Source organism: Lissotriton vulgaris, unplaced genomic scaffold, assembly GCF_964263255.1.
Source record: "Lissotriton vulgaris unplaced genomic scaffold, aLisVul1.2 SCAFFOLD_2039, whole genome shotgun sequence".
Classification (NCBI taxonomy): Eukaryota; Metazoa; Chordata; class Amphibia; order Caudata; family Salamandridae; genus Lissotriton; species Lissotriton vulgaris.
In genome coordinates this window covers 282,082-306,068 of record NW_028255611.1, presented here as the reverse complement: position 1 = coordinate 306,068, position 23,987 = coordinate 282,082, and the positions used below count along the sequence as shown (strand labels likewise).

General features: G+C 46.1%; 1 protein-coding gene across 1 annotated transcript in view; it reads left to right on the top strand.

The window, feature by feature from the left end:
- LOC147659061 (rho GTPase-activating protein 12-like) overlaps positions 1 to 23,987 on the top strand; it is a gene marked incomplete at its 5' end in the record, with an annotated part of 189,075 nt that overhangs the window by 152,051 nt on the left and 13,037 nt on the right. The window contains one exon of the mRNA XM_086951998.1: positions 3,051 to 3,185. Within this exon, the coding sequence (XP_086808124.1) occupies positions 3,051 to 3,185 (135 nt within the window). The remainder of the gene's footprint in view (positions 1 to 3,050; positions 3,186 to 23,987) is intronic.

Here is a 23,987-nt window from a genome sequence, read left to right as displayed (position 1 = left end):
AGGTTTTGTAAATGCTAATCCCTAACTATATATGGTCTATAACCTATGGTTTTTTCAGTGTGTGTATATATATATATATATATATATATATATATATATATATATATATATATATATATATATATATATATATATATATATATATAAAATTATATTTGCAAGTCTCCCACATATCGAACAATATATATACAGCATTTTAACAAATATGTACACTGTACATTAATCAGCTATATATTACACAGCAGTTTTAGAAACTCACATTGCAACAAGCCACGCAAGCTAACTAAAACACATCACAGTTAGCAACAGACATTTCGTTACTGGCTTAGCTGTTCTTCAGATATTCCTTATACCCCTTTTTTGGGGTTTATGGCAGTTTTTCATCTTCTGTTGCTTCTCGGACTTGGGTTCCTTGACCTTCTACTCTGGGTTGGTTCGTACGGAGGTTGGTGATCCATTGGGATTCTATCCCGCGGAGTCTCCTTCACTCCTTGTGAGGGTGTATACTGTTCCAACCCCCTGGGGGTTTGTTCTCCCTTGTGCTAATCAGCATGCCAAATACAATTTTGGGAAATGTCAGTATCCTCACTCATGATGTTACATGGTTTGTTGACCGGGCACAGGTTGTCCCGTGCAAGCAACTTTCCCTTTTGCTTCTGGCCTCCAGGCTTGTTTGGCTGTAGGCACTACTACTCCATCTGTTACTTCAGTTCATTACACTTGTTTTTTGGTTTTGATCTTCCATCTTCACGTGTGGCGTTGGTTTTTCCATACTATTTTCTCAGTTTTTGTCCGCTGCTTCAGCCAGGTCCCTTCTCTGTCTGCTATTCTTTCTTTTAAGATGGGGACTAGTTATCTGACAATGCCTCTCCTGTGTTGGCCTTGTTCAACTCAACCCTTTTTTACAGTCCTCCATCATAGTCTTTATTTCTCCATTGTAGCAGGGTTGCTTTTCCCCTTCTGTTTCTTTTCAATTGTCTCTCGACTGCTTGATTATAACCATTCAGTCGGTAGTGTTTGTTGTTTTCTGTCTGCTTATTTTGTTTTCTGGGGTGTGTGATTTCCACCCCGAACACCCCCTTCATTTTATACGGGCCATGTGGAAATTTACCAGCTCACCGATGTCCCATCTTCAGCCCATGACGATGTAGTGACCATTTATATGTTCTCTTTTTAGGCCCATTTTATTATACAGTATCAATTTCTGTATATGTTTGTGTATGTGTCTGTGTGTGTATGTATGTATGTATGTATGTATGTGTATATATATATATATATATATATATATATATATATATATATATATATATATATATATATAAATTCATACCTATATATTTTAAAGCTTTTATTAGATATCTCTACAGTAAGTCATGTTCTACGGCCTATCAGGGCAGAGTGTGTTTTTGCTTCAGTTGCGCTTTTCCGCGTGACCTGGAGAGACCTCCACATGTTTGTTGCCTTGCACTCTCTACACCACCCCGCCCCTGAGGATTCTACATTGGATAGTCCGAGAGAGGTTCATTCTCTCTCAAAGTGTTTCCTCTGCCCATGCCTGGTCTATGTCCAGAGTTGCTGTTATTGCTCGCAATGCTTTTCTTAAATTATTGGTTGGTGCTCTTTGCATCGCTTGCTTATTTATCTAGGAGCTTTGACTCAGTAGTTGCAGCTATTGTCCTTGGCCTCCTGCCCCGTTCTCTTGGCTCAGTTGACATTGAGGGAGGGGCGGGATGTAATAATATGTTTATATGGAGTGTTCTTTCCCACTCGTCTTTATTCTTCTGCCATGGTGTATTTTCCCATGATGTTTCTGGTGGGATGCCTTCTTCTGCTCCTCCCTTCCTCGCAGCCGGTCTCTTTCCCTTTTTCTTATACAGACCGGATAGCCTAGTCAGGGATCTTTCGTAGAATATCACAGACCCTCCTGGTATTGCTTGGGTATCCCATTCAAAATAAGGAATCTGCGTCTAGACTTCTTTATCAGATGAATAAGTTACTTACCTTCGGCAATGCCTTATCTGGTAGGTCAGACAAGATCTAGCTGCAGATACCTTACCGACCCACTCATCCTCTCTGCTCTGGGAACTGATTCTCCTTTTTCTTTCCAGATCCCTTCTATGCACTCTCATGCCTTTCCTTGCGTGGAAAAAATAATAAATATACGTTCTTCAAAGAGATGATTCTTTTTGGGCACACTGTTTCCTTAGCAGTTGCTATACGTGGCTCCGAGTTTTAGCGCAGAAAGTAGTTGCGAAAGAAACTGATTTCAGCGCGTCAGGGAAGTGCCTATATGGACTCTGTCTATGTCTAATCCGCTAGGCAACAGTGTTGCAGAGTCACTTGACGCCCTCTACCAACGCCCAGAGGTACTGCTATAAAAAACAATTCCAGGTCCAGTCTGACGCCTGGGGATCATTCAAAGGTAAGGAATCTGCGGCTGGATCTTGTCTCTACCAGATAAGGAGTTACCATTGGTAAGTAACTTATTCAATATGGTTATCACATCTACATAGCAATCCATTAATGCATGGAAACATGCATGCCTGTATAGATGGATGGATAAAAAAAATCAGTTATTAATTGCACCTCGGTTTTGTCTGCAACACATAAACTAGGACATTTGAAATTTACCAGAATCTACTCCTCAAACTCTGAATGAAATGATTTAGCACTCCATTATGCTAAGAATTGTGGTAACAGGGAATCACTCAGACACTGTACAATACTTTCATCCAGTGGCATAACACATACCACAGCTGCCCCAGTGGTGCAGGCCAGCCTCCAAGCAGTCTAAAGCCTTTGAATGTCTGTGTTGTGGGTCTCAGGCCCCTAACAACATTCTGATTGGGGGGGGGGGCGGGTTCCATCATCTTGTGTTACACCGCTGCCTACATCTCACTTTGGAGTATCTAAGGGATTTGATATTTTCTTATCTTCCTCGACAAGTACCTTTAATAACTATAGAAGTCATTTTGGGCAGTCTGATGCAGCACTATGTTTAGATTGCTGGGTATTTTTCATTGTTCAGTGTTCTTTTTCTTATTTTCTAGATGAAAAGCTGGATTTTAATGATAGCAAGTGGGAGGATATCCATGTCATCACTGGAGCACTGAAGATGTTTTTTCGAGAGCTGCCTGAACCACTTTTCACCTTTAACTACTTTAATGACTTTGTCAATGCAATCAGTAAGTACCTGAAAATATAAATCAGTGATTATTGTAATATTAACTAAGGGAAACATTTCAGTAGAACTCTGCATATATTAAGTAATCAGCCTAAGGTTGTGGAAGACTAACTGAAAAAGTCTAATGAAGCATTAAGGGCCTTGATTGATTAAAAGTGTGTGCACGTTATTATTAACCAGAGAGCAGGTCACCTCTAGGTCATAAGTGGCGTAGGTAGGTGACCACTGCGATGATTAGGATTTTTTTCCTGCTGTGAAATACTAATCTTTCCTGAGTGAATACGCAGACAAGCTTAGAGGCTGGTCACATTGGCACCACAAAAAAATTAAGTTACACATACTATAATCCTATACTTGCCTAGTTTTTCACTGAAAAAACGTTAACGCTAAGTTGTGTTTCAGGAAAATCATAAACGTTTATTATATGTATATTGTTTTAATAAAAACCTCAGCAAGTCACAAAGAAAAACCGTGATATAATATAAGCATCCCATAACGGATGATGTTGCCATGCCATCACTGAGGGCATTTCGAATTACCTAACCTGTGACATCACTCCAGATGACAAACATCCAAGCTCTTCTTCAACGAATAAAGTGTCTCTGAATGTTAAGATTTGATTGACAAAAGCAAGTGAGTTTCATGATCACATTGTCAGCCAACAAGGTAATTCTGTGAAGCCCACTCGGCATGATTGTGTGATATTATTTTCCCAAAAGTACTTAAAATGTTCCACCAAACCATTAAATAAGCATATGGTTTACTACATTTCTTCTTTAGTGCATGAGATGGGTGTAATTCGGTTTAATATTTCTAGCTGTAGCACATGGCAAACATTTTAGGGAAAGCTCGAATCAAAACACATTTTAGACTTCCTCCTTCCCCATTACCACCACTCCACACCCAAGTCTCCAATCCCCTACCTGATGGATCTGTGTGAAACGTAACCAACTGAAAAGTATTGTGAATGAATCAAGCCTCTGCCACATTTCGTGCAGGTATGTTAAAGGGCTCAAAAGTTAGATGCCAGCCAAAAAACCCTTTTTTAATGTCCTGCGCATCTGAACCAGAATTACACAGTTGCTATCACCGACTGTGCATGTGTCGATATGAATATATATTGGTCGCACCTGTAGTTGTAGATCCATTCATGCTCTGCGTACTTCTGCCATCTAGTGTAGAGTACTTGTTTTTGCCTCACCTTTATATTTAAGGGTTATACTTCACGCCTTAAGGAATTTGATTTTTGCACCTCTTAATAACTTTGTCCTCCATGGCCACCTTGTACAAACTCAAGAGGTAGGGATTAGGGCATGAGCTGGATAAACCAATCCGAAATCAAGCTAAGCGCTTTCCAAATTGGGCTCGGATTGGTCAAATGGTTCAGATGTTATGAAGGGGACCTAAAACTTGACATTTTCTATTTTAATTTGGGTTTACAGTTAACAAACTTGTTTTTTTAAACTACAAAACAACCAATATTAATTACAGTCCAACCTTTCTGTTGTTGGTTGCCTTTTCTTGGTTGAGTGAATTTTCGTTCTTACAATAAATGATTACTGGTTGATCCATTTTCGGGATTTTGTTTTTCTTGAGATGTACCATAAAGCTAAGAACGGACTCTTGTGGTTCCTCCCTTTTTCTTGTGCACACGGCGTGTCCAGAACAGCTGCCATATAGCTATATTTTGATTGTGCACATACACAAACGTTTTCAGACACTTGTCTGCCGAGTGCTAGACACCAGAACACACCATCACATATCATTCAACACCCACACTCCCCCCACACTGTCATATGCCCTAAAAAACCATCAGTAAATGTATTCACAGTTAGCATTGGACTGCCACATACCAACCCTCCTGCACCTGTCTCTCTCTCTCTCTCTCTCTCTCACACACACACACACTCACACCCCCCTTCCTCCACCCCCCCCTGCCCCTCCTCCCCCTTAGCCGTCTTCCGTAAACTACTGGTAAGTGGTACAAGCCAAAGTTGATGTGAAGTGTGTTGCACACATTTTTTGGACACTTGGAGGCACCACAGCTGAACTGTCAACTGGTATAATCTTGGATGATGGGGTATAAGGCTGGTTAGGAAATTAACCAAATAATGGCAATGGAGATTTAAATAGAGGTTATGCTCTAATTGCAATCATGGTGGTACTAAAGGGGTAGATTCTTCAGCTAACTATGCAGATAGTGGGGGAGATACACACACAAAATCCTTAAGCGCGTCTCTGTGCAGCGTAAGATAGGTGGCGTATCACCAGTCATGGCGAAGATCTGGTGCAGCTTGCCCTAAATTAATAATTAAGAGGCCTGCTCACAAAATTAAATCATTTATCCATTCTCACCATGGAAATAACTATGCAACACAATTACAATTTTAAATACACTATTTAATTACCTTGTCTCCTAAAACAAGGCCGTAAGCTACTCAGAAGGTGTCTGCGAGGTACCGGTAGGTCTTGATCAATCTGTTGGGGACACGTAGGATATACTGTGCTGGCCTGGTAGGTGGCTGGTATGGTTGCACTGCACAATAGACCAAAGCTTGGAATGTGCTTGGGGAGGGGTGCAATTGAGGGCTTGGAATACATGAAAATAGAGACGTACACTGGCATTCCCAAAAAACAGTGGTCTAAAATTCATTCTTGTAAAATGTACATGATGGTGTATATTTTTCTACGTGCTTTCACATAAATCCAGTCCAGCACTCTAGACTGAGTGTCTTCACTGAGTTAATCGGAGCACCATTTAAGCACATTGCCTGGGACTGCAACCCGGGATAGCAAAAAGTCTAGCCTTGCCTTTTGGAAATAAATGGATGGTTATTTCTCGATTGTCGTAAAATGTTTACTGGCTGTGCGAGGTCTGACTAATAAGAAAGGATAAGTACTAAGGGCCCAATGTATCAAATGCTGTTCCCAAACCACACTGTGCTAACAGTCGGTTTTTGCGCAAGGCTTCTTGCAAAGGTACTCAGTCACATTGCAAAATGTACATTCGCAGGAGATATTTTGCAGCCTTCTGCTAATGTCTGCAAATTCAGGAACGGAGGCTGCAAGGGACAGCAGACCTCCATATGCATTCCTTCCACATGAACACTTTAACACCGTTGTGTCCATGAAAGGGCTCCTGAAATGAATAAATAATATTGTGTCTGCTCTCGTAAGGCCACTCACTGCAGCCTCCCATTATGAATCAGTTACCATCGCAAGGAAAGTAAATATGAAGTAATCTCATGGTATCTCTGCAGAGGGCAGTAGCGGAGACCAGTTGTACATTTTCTTTCTTTTGAATGAAGTCGGGAAATCTGACAAATTGTAATACATTTGCCTAACCATCAACATGTCCATCCCAAAGGTATCCATTACTGTGGGATCCTGGTCTTACACAGTTCATCGGATAAATCCATGGTATCTGATGAAGAAATCTAGCCACATATCCCTTAACTTGTGAATTCTCCCCAGGCGTCTGACTGGATCAGGAAATTATTCTCAGCAGTACCTCTGCGTGCCGTGGGGCGGCACCACTTGGCTCTGTAAGATGTGGGCCCCTTTTGTACCACTTTTGGCCGCCATTAGTGTGGCAGGGTATGCTCAGACGTGAATCCCTTGCTCACTTTGCCACTGGATTCAAGCAAGCCGGGCTGAAGACGGCTGGAATGCCAGAAACCGGTCCTCGGAAGCTTGTTTCCGGTCCAGGGAACACATGGGTTGGCAGTTCGGGCTGGACTGTTCCCATGAGGCACAGGGTCAGACTGATTTGCATGTAGCCATGTCTGAACTGGAGTGGCAGAGTGGGCTAAAGAATGGTGATGGATTAAACAGCTCTTCACCCCATGGTCATCGGCAGCGGTTCCAGTCTCTGACTACATCTCATGGTAGCGGCGTCGTAAAAGTCCCGGTCCTCGCTGGCTCCTTCGACTTGCGATGTGGAGTGCGGAGACTCTTCTTCTTCCGCTCCGACATCGCACCCCCAACTCCCAGCTTTTCCTGTAACCAGGACGACGTGGAACCAGATGCATGTGCGCTTGCGGGCCCTAAGGAGGTCGGTGGCAGTTTCAGTATTAGACACACAGACGTGGGTGCACATTCCTTTGGGGCTTCCACTAGTGACGTTGGTTGACTCAGAGGCGATTTTGGTCGGCCCTCCGGAGCCTATTTCTATGGCGCCGGAAGACTCAGAGCTGAAGTCCGTGCACGACACGACTGAGCGCTTCATAGGGTCGGTTTCTTCTCGACTCTTTGCATCTGCGCCTTTCCTCCTTCCCATTCGGACGTCAGTATGGTGCAATGTCGGTGCTGTTCGTCGTTTATGGAGCCGTTTTCAGTGCCAATCATTTCTGTGGATGTTTCACAGCACCACTTGGGGGAAGAACGTGAGGCGATAGCCCCCTTGGAGCAGCCAATGCTTGTGGCTCCTACTCTGTTAAACAGCTGGATTGCTGAGCTGGGTAAAGGGAGAAATTTAGATTCATCGCCTGCTTCCTCACTTTTATCACTAATTTGCCTTGCCTCGGAAGCCAGTTCTTCTTTCGCAGAAGTTTTGAAAAGAGTGGCTGGTGTCTTACCTCTAACTCTACCTACAGTGGGGAAGGCTATAGACCAGAGGTCTTCAAACTTTTTGATGCCGAGACCCCCTTGTAAAACCTTTTTAGGCGTAAGGACCCCCTTCCGACAAAAGTTTCTAGAAACTGGCACTCCTCATCATCAACTTTTGACAACCATAAATGCGCCTGTTAGACCTCATCACATCCCTCCATCATTCATCCACCCACACTTTCACACATCCATCCATCCACCCTTTCATCCTTCCATCCATACATCCATCATTCATTCATCCATCCACCCTTTCATTCATCCATCCACTCATCATTCATCCACCCACCTTTTCACACATCCATCCATCCATACATACATCCATCATCCATCCATTCACCAATCCTTTACCCATCCACCCTTCCTTCCATCCACCCATCATTCACCCACCCACCTTTTCACACATCCATCCATCATTCATCCATGCAACCTTTTATCCATTCATACATCCATCCACCCTTTCATCCTCCCATCCATACATCCATCCTTCATCCATCCTCCCATCCATACATCCATCCTTCATCCATTCGTCCACCCTTTCATCCTCCCATCCATACATCCATCCTTCATCCATCCTCCCATCCATCCATCCATCATTCATCCATCCACCCTTTCATTCTTCCATCCATACATCTATCCTTCACCAATCTATCCTTCACCAATCTATCCTTCATCCACCCACCCTTTCATCCTTCCATCCATACATCCATCATTCATCCATCCATTCACCCTTCATTCATCCACCCATCTTTTTACACATCCATCCATCCATCATTCATCCATCCACCCTTTTACCAATCCATCCTTCATCCGTCCACCCTTTCATTCTTCAATCCATACATCTATCCTTTACCAATCTATCCTTCATCCATCCACCCTTTCATCCTTCCATCCATGCATCCATCATTCATCCACCCACCTTTTCACACATCCATCCATCCTTCAGCAATTCATCCATCCATCCACTCATCATTCATCCACCCACCTTTTCTGTGCCTCTCTCATGGGGTTGGGGGGGGGGGGGGGGGGTCAGTATCTCTCTGCTTCTTCTTTCCCACTCATGGGAGGTCATCTCTGTGCCTCCCTGCTGGGGGCGGGGGACGTGTCACGGGACCCACAGCTCCAGGTGCGCAACATCCATTGAACTCAAAGGGCTACGCTACAGCCACTCCCCCAGCCCCCCCCCCCCCCCCAGCTCTCCCCAGCTCCCCCCAGCTAACCCCAGCTCGTGTATGTGAGCCCGGCTGTAACAGCTTCAGGGACACACACACAGTCACACCCAAGAACTTGATAGGTCTTTAAAAGACCTTTTAATTGTTAATGAGGTGTTGATGTTTTTCACAACTCGGCGTGAGCACCCTCAATCAGCCCAATGCCAGGAACTGCACTCTGCAGAATCTGCGACCCCCTTCCCAGGACTCCACGACCCCCCTGGGGGTCGCGCCCCACAGATTGAAGACCGCTGCTATAGACCCTCTTTTTTAGGTCCTTCATCCCGGCCAGTTGGGGGTTGAACCAGAACTCCCCTTTTGTGAGGCTCTTTCTAATATTTTATTGGGGGCTTGGGCAAAATCGGAGACAGATGTACCAGTGGACTATACTATTGCCCCCAAATACTAGCCTGCCCCAGGGCACCACGCTTGCCTTATTCGACAGCCGACCCACCACAGCTTCCAGGCCAGGCCATTACAGCATCCCCTGAGATGGAGAACCTTCCTCAGTCCCGTCCTTGAAAAGGGTCCAGGTAGCAGAATTCTTGCGGAAAACTTGTTTGTTCGAGGCGTATGAGCTGCAGATTTTACACTTTGCATTAGATCTCCACCTGGTGTTGGGCTCGGATGATTGCATGTTGTCGTCTTGGAAGAAGTCTTTGTAGTCACGAGATAGGTGACTCCTCCCTTGGGCTCCTCCCTTGGACGATAGTGCGCATGGGCATCGGCTCCATTCTTAAATTGTTTTTTTCCGCCACTGGGTTTGGATGCAACTTTTCCACTCCGGTTCAAAAATCCACTTTTCAAAGACTTCGACGCGCAAAACTTTCTAAAAACAAACTTCAACATCAATATACATAGACTCTACTTTATCAGTTCTATTCCGGTCGTCGACGGGTGCCGTTGGCCCTACCCACGTGGTGAGGCCTACAACTCATGGAAAGGACACCATTCAAAAAATGCCCCGTGTGTGGAGCAAAATTTCCACGCAGCGACCATCACGAGGTGTGTAACCTGTGTTTATCACCTGACATGACGAGTCGAGCTGCACAGCTTGTGCGTCCTTTCGATCCTAGAAGACCATTCGAGATCGGAGGGCCCGTCGACGCGACATCCAGAGATCAGCTCCGGAACCAGTGGATATCTTCAACGAAGGTCCATGTGTCCCCGAGGAAGATTCCGATCTCCAAATCGTATCTGAGGCAGACGACTCCGATGACTCCATACTATCATGGTAACGCGTGACTACGACTGCCCCTACCCCAGCCCCAACTCCTAAACCAAAGGCTACGGTCAAAACTCTGCCTTCTGGCCCAGTCGAGACCGAGAAATTGCTTCGAAAGCCCCGCCATCGAACCTGGCTCCGAAGAAAATATTAAAGCCTTCCAGTAGCTCCATACCGAGCAAACCACACGTGCTGACACTACCAGCTCCCTCGGCACCAAAACCGAAAGAAGTCCCGGTTCCGAAAAACACTCAGTCTACTCCTAAAGACAAGACGGCCCTGAAACCAATGAAGCCTGTTTCCAACGCTTCTAAGCCGACCAAAACAGCTTCCACCCCAAAATCTTCGGTGCCGAAACCTACAAAGCCTGCTTCTGATGCCTCCAAGCCCTCAAACCAGGCCTCGACTCCGAAAACAATACCTTCGGTGCCGAAAACTACGCCAACAACTCCTAAGGCTAAAGACACGCAGAAACCAGGCCCGGAGCCGATAAAGTATGCGCCGAAAGCAATTTCTCAAGAAGAGCTTTTTCGACCTGATCCTTTGCAAAAAAGGATATACATAGATCCAGAAACAGGACATGTTTCCACTATTCCACATAGAAAGAGGAAGATGGATACAGCACCTTCAACTCCAGTGCCTGTCAAAATGAAGGATTCTGCCACATCACCTATGCACCCTTCTTCTCCTGTACTTCCTCTTTCACCTTCTATTCTTTTTTTAACATTTCACCTCAAAGTTCACGTGCTCATTCACAACAAAATTCTTCACCTCAATCTTCACCTTCACAGACACCTCCTCAGAATGAAGATGAGTATAACATAGGGGATGGGGCGACCCAGATGAGCCCTTTCCATACCCTACTGATGTACCAGACTGGGAATATCCAAACCCACAAGATGCACAAGATATCCCTGACCCACATACATATCCATCCAAACCATCTCCTCATGAAGATAATATTGGGTTTGGACATCTACTTAATAGGGCTGCCATCTATCATAATGTAAAAATGCACTTAGATGAGGCAGAGGAAGATTTTTTGTTAAACACTTTTGAACACTCACAAAAATCTGTTCAAATATTACCCATGATTAAAGGGGTCATTAAGAATTCCCCAGAAGTGTTTAAAGATCCTGTACGAGCTTGGATTATAAACCCAATAATAAAAAAAAGTACAGGTCCGCTCCTGGGGATCCTGCTCGCATTAAAGGTCAGCTACCCTTAGATTCCCTAGTCGTTTCAAATGCTAGAAAAAGAGAAAATTCAGACATCAGGTGAGGCACCACCTCCTGATAAGGAATCAAAAATAATAGATGCTTCAGGCACAAGCTGGCAATACATGGCGTGTAGCTAAAACACAAGCCCTCCTCGCAAGATTCGACAGGACTCATTATGACCAGTTAGAAACCCTTTTACACATCTACCTGACCAATATAAGGCACAGGCAAATGACCTTATACAAGAGGGTAAGCTTATTTCAAATGCCTCAATCAAGTGCACTCTTGAAGTAGCAGACACTGCATGTAGAGCAATAAACACTAGCGTCCTCCTTAGAAGGTCCAGAGGTAGACATAGCACTTGAAAAAATGAAAAAAGACAATGATACTGCAAAATCTATGGGAGCTTTGCAGTCCACTCAACCAAGAGGCTCCTTTCGTCGCTCCTTTTATAGAGGAGGCTCCAAACAAACTGGAGCAGACAATTCAACTTCCTTTAAAAACAATACGCAAACATCCTCCAATAGAGGATATTTTAGAGGAGGTTACAGAGATAATAACACTAAGGGAAGAGGTCGAGGTAATAACAACAATCGATCCTCTTCCACCACTAAACAGTGACTTCCTTCAGCTCCCCCAACAGCATGCCACTCCTGTAGGGGGGAGATTAACACAGTTCCTACCTGTCTGGAATTCCATCACAACAGACAAGTGGGTAAGACAAATTATCCAGTATGGTTACTGCCAGAGCTTACAGCTACCCCTCCACATATACCGCCCAGACAGCGTCCAATATCCACAGAACATCTAACGCTGCTCCAACAAGAAGTTCTCTCATTGCTGTAAAAAGATGCAATAGAGCTAGTTCCGTTGAAACATCAAGGAACAGGGGTTTACTCACTCTATTTCCTAATACCCAAAAAGGACGGAACACTAAGACCAATTATAGACCTAAGGCCTCTCAATCTGTATATACAATCAGATCATTTTCACATGATAACTTTACAACAAGTGCTCCCATTGTTGCAACAAGGCGATTTCCTAACCACACTAGACCTCAAGGACACCTACTTCCACATTCCCATACATCCTTCTCACAGGAGGTATCTCAGATTTGTACTAGAAGGACAACACTATCAGTTCAAAGTCCTTCCATTTGGGGTCACAACCGCACCACAAATGTTTACAAAGTGCCTAGCAGTAGTAGCAGCACATCTCAGAAGACAACATATCCGCGTCTTCCCATACTTAGACGATTGGCTCATAAAAGCCAAGTCATTCAATCAGTGTGTCCAACACACATCTCAAACAATTCAAACACTGCACGACTTGGGGTTTACAATCAACGACACGAAGTCACACCTCCAGCCCTCTCATGTACCTCAATACCTAGGGGCTATCATAAACACCAATACCGCCCTAGCTTATCCCAGTCCTGCAGGATACAGAGCATTCAAGCCTTAGTTAAAAGGTTTCAAAACCAACACTCTCTCCCAGCCAGAGTGTTCATGCAACTAATAGGCATGATGGCATCTTGCATTTTTATTGTACCATATGCAAGACTGCAAATGCGCCCATTACAGGAATGTCTAGCACATCAGTGGAATCAGGCACAAGGATAACTAACAGACCTGGTGTTGGTGGACAGCCGCACACATCGCTCTCTGCAGTGGTGGAGCACCAAAAACTTGTCCAAAGGGCGGCCGTTCCTAGAGCCAGTTCCACAGAGAGTACAGACAACAGATACATCCCTGATTGGTGGGGCAGATGTGCTCCCCATCCTCACAACTCAGGTAAGATGGACCGCTCAACAAAAGGTGCTTCACATCCATCACCTAGAGTTGCTGTCAATTTTCCTAGCACTGAAGTCCTTCCAAATGCACATACAGAACAAAGCTGTCTTAATCCAGATGGACAACATGACAGCCATGTACTACATATAAAAACAAGGAGGCACACATTCCCTGCAGCTGTCCCACCTCGCACAAAACATTTGGAGATGGGCCATTCCACAAAAGATATATCTGCTTGCAGAACACCTTCCAGGAGTTCTCAATCAGATAGCCGATCTGTTAAGTTGACAGACACAACAGATTTACGAATGAGAACTACATCTGCAAGTTCTTCAGCCATTCTTTCACAAGTGGGGTCATCCAGACATAGACCTGTTTGCCATGCACGAAAACGCAAAATGCCCAACCTTTACCGCCAGGTTTCCACACCCGTTGTCCAAGGGCAATGCGATATGGATGAACTGGTCAGGCAAATTTGGGTATGCTTTTCCGACAATCCCACTAATACCACTAGTGGTACGCAGGCTCAGACAACAGTCTCTCAAACTGATCCTGGTAGCTCCCACATGGGCACACCAACCGTGGTTCACCATACTGCTAGAACTCTCTCTAGTTCCACACCAAAAACTGTCTCTGACACCATCCATGCTAACGCAGAACCATGGAGACATCAACTGAATCTAGCAATCTTGCTCCTGAAGTCTTAGAGTTTGGTTACCGTAACCTGCCACCAGACTATATGAATATCATTAACCCCTTCAGCGCGGCGCGAATTCTCGTGCTCTGCTGAAGGTTCTATTGAGCCAACGGACTCATGACAGAACGGTTCCGTCATGAGAACAGGCCAACCGACGCTCATGACGGAACCGTTCCGTCATGAGCACCGAAGGGGTTAAAGAAGCCAGAAGACCTACTACTAGACCTTGCTATGCTTCGAAATGGAAAAGATTTGCCATTTACTGCACTAATAATCAAATTGATCCTTTGGATGCTTCCATCCAAAATATATCTGTTACCTTCTCCACTTACAGAGATGTAATCTAGCATACTCATCTATACACTTACATCTTTCAGCCGTTGCGGCATATCTAAAAAACAGACAACATATGTCGTTGTTTAGAGTACCAGCAATAAAAGCTTTTATGGAAGGGCTAAAAAGAATTATTCCTCCTAGGTTACCACCCTCTCCAGTGTGGAACCTAAACATTGTTCTTACCAGGCTCATGGACCCCCTTTAGAACCTTTACACAAATGTGAACTGCAATTCCTCACATGGAAAACAGCTTTCCTCATTTCTATTACCTCTCTTAGAGTTAGTGAGATTCAAGATTTCACTATACAAGAACTATTCTTACAATTACATCGTAACAAAGTGGTCCTAAGGACTAATCCTAAATTCCTTCCGAAAGTAATTACTCCTTTTCATCTAAACCAATCTAGAGTTACCAGTGTTTTTTCAAAACCCAGACTCTGTAGCAGAGAGAGCTCTACACACACTAGATGTCAAAGGAGCTCTTTTCTATTACATCGATAGGACCAAATCCTTTGGCAAAACAAAGCAACTATTTGGAGCTTTCTCTCCACCACATAAAGGCAACCCCATTCCTAAATCAGAAATTGCAAGGTGGAGTGTTAAATGTGTATAAATATGCTATCATAAGGCAAAACGCATATGAACAGTTCCTCCTAGAGCACACTCCACACGCAAACTAGGAGCCTCCATGGCTTTCTTAGGGAACATTCCCCCAGAAGACATCTGCAAGGCAGCAACATGGTCTACAACACACACCTTCACTAAACACTATTGTGTTGATGTGCCAGCCAAGCAGCAAGCTGCAGTAGGCCAAGCTGTCCTCAAAACTCTTTCAAACTACTGCAACGGATACAGGTGACCACCACTTTGGGAGACACTGCTGCACAATCGATGCAAAGTGTAGAATCTGCAGCTCATATGCCTCGAACGTAAAATGCTACTTACCAGTATGCATCTGTTCTTGGCATGTAGAGCTGCAGATTTCTACACGCCCTCCTGCCTCCCCGGGAACTGTATCTGTTCCAGTTTTATCTTAAGTAGATATACAGGTATGGACATCCTTCCTTTCTTTCTTTCTACTAACTCATCATTTCCCATCATGGCGAAAAACAATCTAAGATGGAGCCTATGCCCATGTGCACTATCGTCCAAGGGAGGAGTCACCTATCTCGTGACTACAAAGACTTCTTCCAAGACAACAACATGCAATCTGAATCCCAGCCTGATCCAAGCGAGGTTCCACGGGAGCGAAGATGCTGTTCCCAAAACTTCTAGACAACAACTCCCAGAGGAATATATAGTAACTCACTCACAAGCAATTGAGTGAGAGGAATAAATCCTAGTGACCACCACTCTTCCCCAGATGTAGAAACAGGAAATGTTGTAGTGTGCAACAAGATATACAGAGTGCTGAAAATAAAAATATAAACTGGTCTTACTGGCTATCCTCAACTAACTAATAAATTATCTTAGAACATTAATGCATGTCAGTTTCAGTTAAACACAGTTCACTTGCCAACTGAAACGTCACGGTCACTCTTGGAAAATCACAGGCAGTAGTTGAAATCACTGATCTACCTAATGAGAGAAGTCTGTGTTGACTACTGGGAAAATGGGAACTTAAGGGACGAAGAAATGACACATCCACACACATACAGGGCTAATTTGTGACTCCAGGGTTTTTGGAGAGTGAAAGCCCAAAGGACGGATAATGTGTGGGAAGCAGTCTATAGCACCTTTACATCGCAGCGTGTTGGCCGGCTCCACAATAAGAGTTGAGTGGAGCTGCAACGCATCCGGACTTAGGCCGTAACAACAATGCACTGCTGGAAGGAATCCCACAGCGTAGCGTGCTGGCTGGCTCAGTATCCGCAAACGAGCGGAGCAGCAACGTGTACATGAGTAGGGTATCAGAGAAAACTAGGAAATTCTCAAAACGCCGCATGCCGCCCGGCTCAATGGTAGGAGAGGGGCAGAGCAGCAATGCGCAGGTCTTTAGGCTGAGAGGCTAAAGGTAAATGGCGGTGTGACTTGCTGACCGGCTCCGAAGGAGAAGGAGCGGAGCAGCAACGCATATGCCAGTCTCACCCGGAGGGGAACCAAAGGTAGCAGTGGGATCCCTGGTGAAAATTCAGATGATGTCCCCAAAGAGAATCGAGACAGGGAGTCGAGGAACCACAGCAGGATGCAATACAGCAAGGAACAGTAACTCGATCGGAACAAGCAGGTGTGGTCACTTTTCAGGAACAGTAAACCAAGCAACGGCTTACGGTGGAGACAGCCTCCTACGTGAGTTAGGGGGCTTTGTAAAAGTTTAAGGTCAGTGGACTCACTGAAACTTGACCATGCGTCAATGCTCTAACTTTCTATGTACCCCGGCTGCGCTACGTGAAGCTTGAGTGATAAAACTCACAGCCATTGCGTGATCTGTTATCCTTCCCTCATGGTGGTTGTGTGACCTGTTATCCTTGCCTCCCAGCCGTTGTGTGATCTGTTCTCCTTGCCTCACGGCTGTTGAGCGATCCTTGTATGAACCTGTGTTCTATATGTATATCATGTTCCGTGGTTGCCCTTCCAATAGGGATTGCTTTCCGTATCTGTCTTGTGGGAGTCTTTCCCCTGAATATCCCGTTGGGAGTCTCTGGAATACTCCGTCATACCTTCTTGTTGACCTCCTAAGTCTAGGTATTGGTATGCGTTTTTGAACATGTGCACTCTCATGTTTTCCCCTTGGGGAGTACATGCCTGTTGAGATTCTTCTAGCGGGCAATGTTGTCTTGTGTTCTAGCCCCACTTTGTTCTTGGAGGGGCATTCCCCTCTCCCCCCTTTTTAGGGCTCGTCCTTTCCTATTCCGCAGGAATAGGAAAAGAGCCCTAATGCAGTCAAACCATTTCTTAAGGCCAAGGGGTCTCGGAGGATTTTGGGAAGTGCACGCCGCCTCGTGCACGAGCTTGCCTGAACCTTCTGCCCATCAGCCTGCCAGTTCTCCTCCCCTAATTATTCACTTCACGAGCTTGCCTGATCCTTCCCCTGCCGCAGGCCGTGCCTCCCTTCAGCATTTCTCCATGGCCGCAAGGCCACATCAAAGGCTTCCGCTGCCCCTCGATTAATTGGATTCACACTAATCTGTGAACAGATGCGTTCGTTTTCACCCCTTTGATTCACTGCTTGAGTGCATTCAGTTTTGAAAATGTCCCTTTTGTTCACGTAAGCCCCGCGTTTATTGTACTCTCGATCTCTTTTTTTGTTTTCACATTTCAAGAATCATCCTGGTGCTGGTGCTGTCATAGCGCTTATTATAGAGTCTGCAAATTATGAACCTGCTGGGCATGAGTGTGTGGGCTACGTTTGCAGAGGAGGTCTTGTGTTGAGAAGACTGCTTTCTTTGTTCGCGGGCTTGATGTCAGGGCACATAAATGCACGCCTGTTTATTTCTACTTCAGCCAAGGAAGGTTTGCTGAAGCGAGCACAGGGCATTATTGCTTTTTCCCCCAAATATTACAATTAATTCACCTGGTTGACCTTTTAATTTTGTATTGTTACTGGCTAGCATGCCTAGCCCACTTAGCACACTATCTTGTCACTTGTTTAGGCTTTCATCAGTGCGTCGTTGTGATGCAAAGACCCCCTTCCATCGCTTCCTAACAGAGATTTAACAGATCACCCAGTAACTAGTTTCATTCCCGTTTTTCTGTGATTTTTGAGTTTATGGAATCATTATTTAAAAAGATGCTCGCATTTCCTATTTCTAGATAATATTTTGATCTTCTCTTGACCATGTCGTGTATTTTTGATCTTCTCTCGACCATGTCGTGTATTCAACACGGTGTTAGGTCGCGGGCTCTACGACCTTTTTTTGCCTTTCTGTCCTGCACTGATATGCGATCTGTGTCCACCCTCTTAGGCCAGCCTACATGTTGCACTTGTCTTACATGTCACATTTACAGGCCCTGCTTTAATTCTCACCGGCAGTATAATTTCCTATGGACCAGCCATGTGTCCCATTTAACGATTGAAAAGTGTAAGTGCCTCGCTCACCTTTGTTTTATAAGAAACTCATCACTGGGTATGCAAACAATGCTTAGAATATCAGTTTTGTGTGAGAGATGCGTGTTTGTTATTTGTTATAGTTAGTCATTTGTTCAACTGTGTTTATTTTGTGTCCTTTCTATGGTGCATGCCTTTCCGATAGCCACGCCTCGCTGTTCTATGCGGGCGGGAGTCACTGCTGAATATCCTCGTGCACAGCAGCCCCTTATCCTACGGAATTCGCCCACCCGGTATCCCTCACGCACTGCTTTCCACATCTCTATCTCTACTCCTCATTTTCTCATTCGTCCTCCAGCTGTGCATTTTACGCTCTCTACTGGGCAGCTCAAAACGCCTGGGCAGAAGGATTGTGTTTACCCGGCTCGAAGACACACCGCTGACTAAGAGAATTTGAGTAATGGAACGAAGGTGACTGCTGCATGTGCCTTAAATTTTTTGACTTGATTTATTTCTTAGGTTTCAGCAGAAGTCTTTTACTGTAAAACCAAAACACATTACTTCCCGGAGCAGAAAACTTCTCTAAGTATCTGAGGCTCAAGGTTGGAAGAGTTGATGCGGCCGACTTGGCTTAGATTTTTCTGCAGGCTGCCGATGAGTGCTTAAAATAGGAGGGTTTTCAGGTTCTTTCTGAACACGGCTAATTAGGGTTGTTACAAATAAATACATGTTGTTCTTCACTTTAGTTCCCGTGCCTTGGGAGTTATTTCGATTAGCTCTTTTCTGGTTGCATACATTCCCCAGATCCTTGTGCACTAACTGGAACTACTTAATTTTAGTATAACATATTTAATCTTTCACAGACTAAAGAAATCCCAGATTATTGAGAATTGGGTAAACGAAATCTGAAACCAATGTATCTTTATATACATAATTTCTTCCTTGATGAGTTTAAAAAAATCAGTAATGTCTTTCTTCCATTTGTTATAATTATCATGAGGTTCTATTATGGTATTCGTCTTGCCACCCAGAGAATATCTTTCAAATAATCCCTTCAAGTAATACAGTCCCATTATGGAAATAGATGACGCTAGATGTTGTATGTTACACTGATCTTGTCCTTTGGATAAATTGTAACTGACTCACAAAAGCATTTTAGGAGAAGGAGTACTACACAAGCACTCTTTTACGTATTTTTGCGTGCCATCGTGAATCTGCCCCAAAACGTCCAACTCCCTATTAGCAAAAGTGCATAGGGCACAGTCCTTTCTATTTGCACAAATTGTATACGAATATTCCTATTTTAGTCAGGTTGTAGATTTTTTGGGTTAGAACGTGCGCAGCAGCGCTGCTTACTGCCTGCTAACTTGTTGATATGTTCATCTCAAACCCCCGAACCATTCAAATCTTTCTGTATTCTTTTATCATTAAGGCTTGCCTCCTACCAGTCTATACTATTTTGTAAAAATTATTATGTCACAAACCTCATATGGCAATTTTTCACAGGACCGTTGTCTGAATCTTTATTTATTTACTTTTTAGATATCAGGTGCTCATATACCACTCTCCCCTCTCACTACTCTCCTCCCACCACTATCCCCTCTCACCACTCTCCTCCCACCACTATCCCCTCTCACCACTTTCCCCTCTCTCCCCCTCACTCCCCTTTCCCCTCCCTCTACCCTCTCCTCACTCTCCTCACTCTCCTCTCTCCTCACTCTCCAATCCCTATCTCCCCTCCCTCTCTCCCCACTCCCCTCTCTCCCCACTCCCCTCTCTCCCCACTCCTCTCTCTCCCCACTCCCCTCTCTCCTCATTCCCCTCTCTCCTCACTACCCTCTCTCCTCTCCATCTCCCCTCTCCTCACTCTCCCCTCTCCTCACTCTCCCCTCTCCTCACTCTCCCCTCTCCTCACTCTCCCCTCTCCTCACTCTCCCCTCTCCTCACTCTCCCCTCTCCTCACTCTCCCCTCTCCTCACTCTCCCCTCTCCTCACTCTCCCCTCTCCTCACTCTCCTCACTCTCCCCTCTCCTCACTCTCCTCACTCCTCACTCTCCCCTCTCCTCACTCTCCCCTCTCCTCACTCTCCCCTCTCCTCACTCTCCCCTCTCCTCACTCTCCCCTCTCCTCACTCTCCCCTCTCCTCACTCTCCCCTCTCCTCACTCTCCCCTCTCCCCACTCTCCCATCTCCTCACTCCTCACTCTCCCATCTCCTCACTCCTCACTCTCCCATCTCCTCACTCCTCACATCTCCTCACTCCTCACTCTCCCATCTCCTCACTCCTCACTCTCCCATCTCCTCACTCCTCACTCTCCCATCTCCTCACTCCTCACTCTCCCATCTCCTCACTCCTCACTCTCCCATCTCCTCACTCCTCACTCTCCCATCTCCTCACTCCTCACTCTCCCATCTCCTCACTCCTCACTCTCCCATCTCCTCACTCTTCACTCTCCTATCTCCTCACTCCTCACTCTCCCATCTCCTCACTCCTCACTCTCCCATCTCCTCACTCCTCACTCTCCCATCTCCTCACTCAGCCCTATCCTCACTCTCTCCAGGCCTGACTGTCTCCTCCCCTCTAACCACCACTCTCCCCTCTCAACACCACTCTCCTCACTACTCTCCCCTCTCCTAATTGCATTTTTTCACGGCCGCCAGGCCGTGACACCACATCAAAGGGCTTCTGGTAGATACATCTGCCGTGTGGATTCCTCACCTTGTGAATATCCCCCTTGCTTCAGCAACATTCGGAAATTATTTTCGTAGCCTTGCGCCGACGTGGATAGGACGTCACAGAGACACGGCTCCGCTCGCGACTCCGCCGACGTCACCGACGCCTATAATAGGCCCGCGCCGGCGTGATGACATCAGTTCCCTTTTTTCCGCGTCGTCGACGCTAACGGTTATCGGGAATCTCTGTAGCCAACTGGTACTTTGTTGCCATTTTGTTGCAAATTTCTGCTTCTTTGTATCCAGTCTCTTCGACGATGTCATCCAAGAAGACCGGCTTCAAGCCCTGCAGGGAGTGCAGTAAAATGATGTCTATTACTGACCCCCATGATGACTGCATCTGGTGTCTGAGTTCCGACCATGATGTGGAGGATTGTTCTTCTTGTCGGAAGATGAACCCGAAGGCCCTGAGGGAGAGAGAAGCCAAACTCCTGGTTGCGAAGGTGAAAGCTGGAAAGGAGAAGTCGTCGAGGTCTCGTTCTCGAAGGGCGAGGTCGAAGTCCAGGGCGAGGTCGAGATCTGGTTCTCGAGAGAGGTCGTCTTCGAAGTCGGCGTCGGATCATGTTTCGAAGTCGAAGAAGAAACATAAGAAGAGGAGACATGAGTCCCGACGTCGGTCTGGTAAGGAGTCGAGGTCGAGGTCACCGAAGAAGGTACGTTCGAAGGTGGTTACTCTCGAAGTCTCTGAGCCTGAAGGTGAGGCCTCACCTTCCAAGTCGCATGGGGGCTCTCCCACTCCGGCTCCGGTACCCTCTCCGGCTCCGAATCCGTCTCCGGCGCCGTCCCCGGGCCGTGAAGAGGAAGAGGCTCGGGAGGTTGTGGATTCTGCGCCTGTTGAAGAGCCGAATCCGATCCCTCCTCAGGACCGGCCTGATGGTTTTCAGCCGCCCTTTCCTGCTCCAGGCCAGGACCCTTCAGCGTTTCTTAACGCTATGTATGGCGTCTTCTCAAGGGCGTGGTAGCCCTCTGGTGCACCTTCGGGTCCCATGGGTCCTCTAGCTTTCAGCCTGGGTGTTCCTCACTCCTATCCTCCTGCTCCATTCATGCCTTACATGCCGGCTCCGACGCCGCATTGGCAATTTCCGGCTCCGCCGAAGTCGTCGACGCCGATTCCGGCGTCGCCCACTCCAGATCATCCTCAAAGGCATTCTTCTGTGCCATCTGATTCGATTCCGGCGCCGGCTGCGAGGCGTGTGAAGGAGAGGTCCAGAAGGGAAGCTCAACGTCTTTTGGAAGAGCAGAGGTACCTGGATTCACATTCTGATGTTGAGGAAGGTGAATTGGAGGAGAGCTGTTATGAGGAGTTGGCGGATTCAGGAAGTCTTGATTTCTCTCCAGAGTGGGAGTTGCCCTCAGGCTCTGGTGCTCCTTCTAAGGATATCCAACCTTACCATCTAGTTATGAGGAAGGCAGCTGAACTTCTTCAATTGACTTTGCCTACAGTGGAGTTTAAGTCCAATATCCTCACTGAGGTCTTGCATTCTCCGAATTCTGTGGTTGAGCCTTTGCTTCCATTTAATGATGCCTTGACAGATCCTATTATGGAGGTGTGGAAGAAAACATTGTCGGCTCCTGCGGTTTCTAAGAGTGTTGCGAGGAGGTACAGGGCTGCTCCTGAGGACCCGGCTTTTCTGTCTTCTCATCCTTCGCCAGAGAGCCTGGTCATTCAGGCTGCCTGTTCTAAAAAGAGTCTTAGTGCCTTTCCTCAGGTTCCATGTGAAAAGGAGGCAAAGAAACAGGACCAGGTTGCAAAAAAGACATTTTCTTCGGCGAGCATGGCGTTGAAGTCAACTAATGCCACTTGTCTAATGGGAAGGTATGTGCATGCCCTGATGGATTCTTTGCGTGTCCTGGTTCCAAAAATTCCTGATGCCAACCGGAAGGATTTTGAGGAAGTGATTTCTGATACTCAGGCGGCGGCTCGCCAGGTTATTCAAAGTGGTCTGGACACTGCCGACTCTGTGGCTCGTATCATGGGCACTGCTGTCGCCACTAGGAGGTCAGCCTGGTTGAAGTCATCGGACTTTTTGGCTGATGTTCAGGCGACTTTGCTGGATCTTCCTTTTGATGGTTCTGGTCTCTTTGGGAAGAAGGCGGATGCGGCTCTTGAGAGATTCAAGGATTGCAGAGCGACAGCTAAGTCTTTGGGTCTCCAGATCAGAGGCACTTCTTCCAACAGGAGGTTCAGGGGCTTTGGACGCTCCTTTCGGAATTTCCGGCAAGGCCAACAGCAGCAGCAGCAACAGCAGCAGCAGCAAAATTCAGTGTACAGATCGTACAGGGGAAAGCAAAGAGCACGTCCTCGTGGACGTCAGCCCTCTTCCTCCTCCACCTCTTCCAACCCCCCTGCCACAGATAAGCAGCCCTAGATCCCCTATTCAGGATCATGTGGGTCCGGTTGGGGGTCGGCTTACCCATTTTCTACAGGATTGGGAATCGGTTACAACAGATCTTTGGGTTCTCAATCTTGTAGAAAATGGGTATGCCCTTCCCTTTCGGGAATTCCCTCCTGTTTACCCTCCTTGTCAAGGTTTTTGCACCGAGGAACATCTGTCTCTTCTGCAGGAGGAGGTTCTAACTCTGTTATGAAAGGGTGCGATAGAGGTGGTCCCAGAGCAGGAAAGGGGTCAGGGATGCTTCTCCCGGTATTTCCTGATCTCCAAAAAGGATGGCAGACTTCGTCCAATCCTGGATCTCAGGATCTTGAATCTCTATCTGAAGCAGGAGAAATTCAAGATGCTCACCCTTGTTCAGGTTCTTCAAGCGCTGATGGAAGGAGACTGGATGGTGTCGCTCGACTTGCAGGATGCGTATTTCCACATCCCTATCCTGAAGTCGCACAGGAAGTATCTCCGTTTTACGGTGGGATCGCAACACTACCAGTTTGCGGTCCTTCCGTTTGGTCTTACTACTGCGCCTCAAGTCTTCACCAAGGTGATGGCGGTGGTGGCAGCTCATCTCAGGAGGTCGGGGATACCTGTGTTCCCTTATTTGGA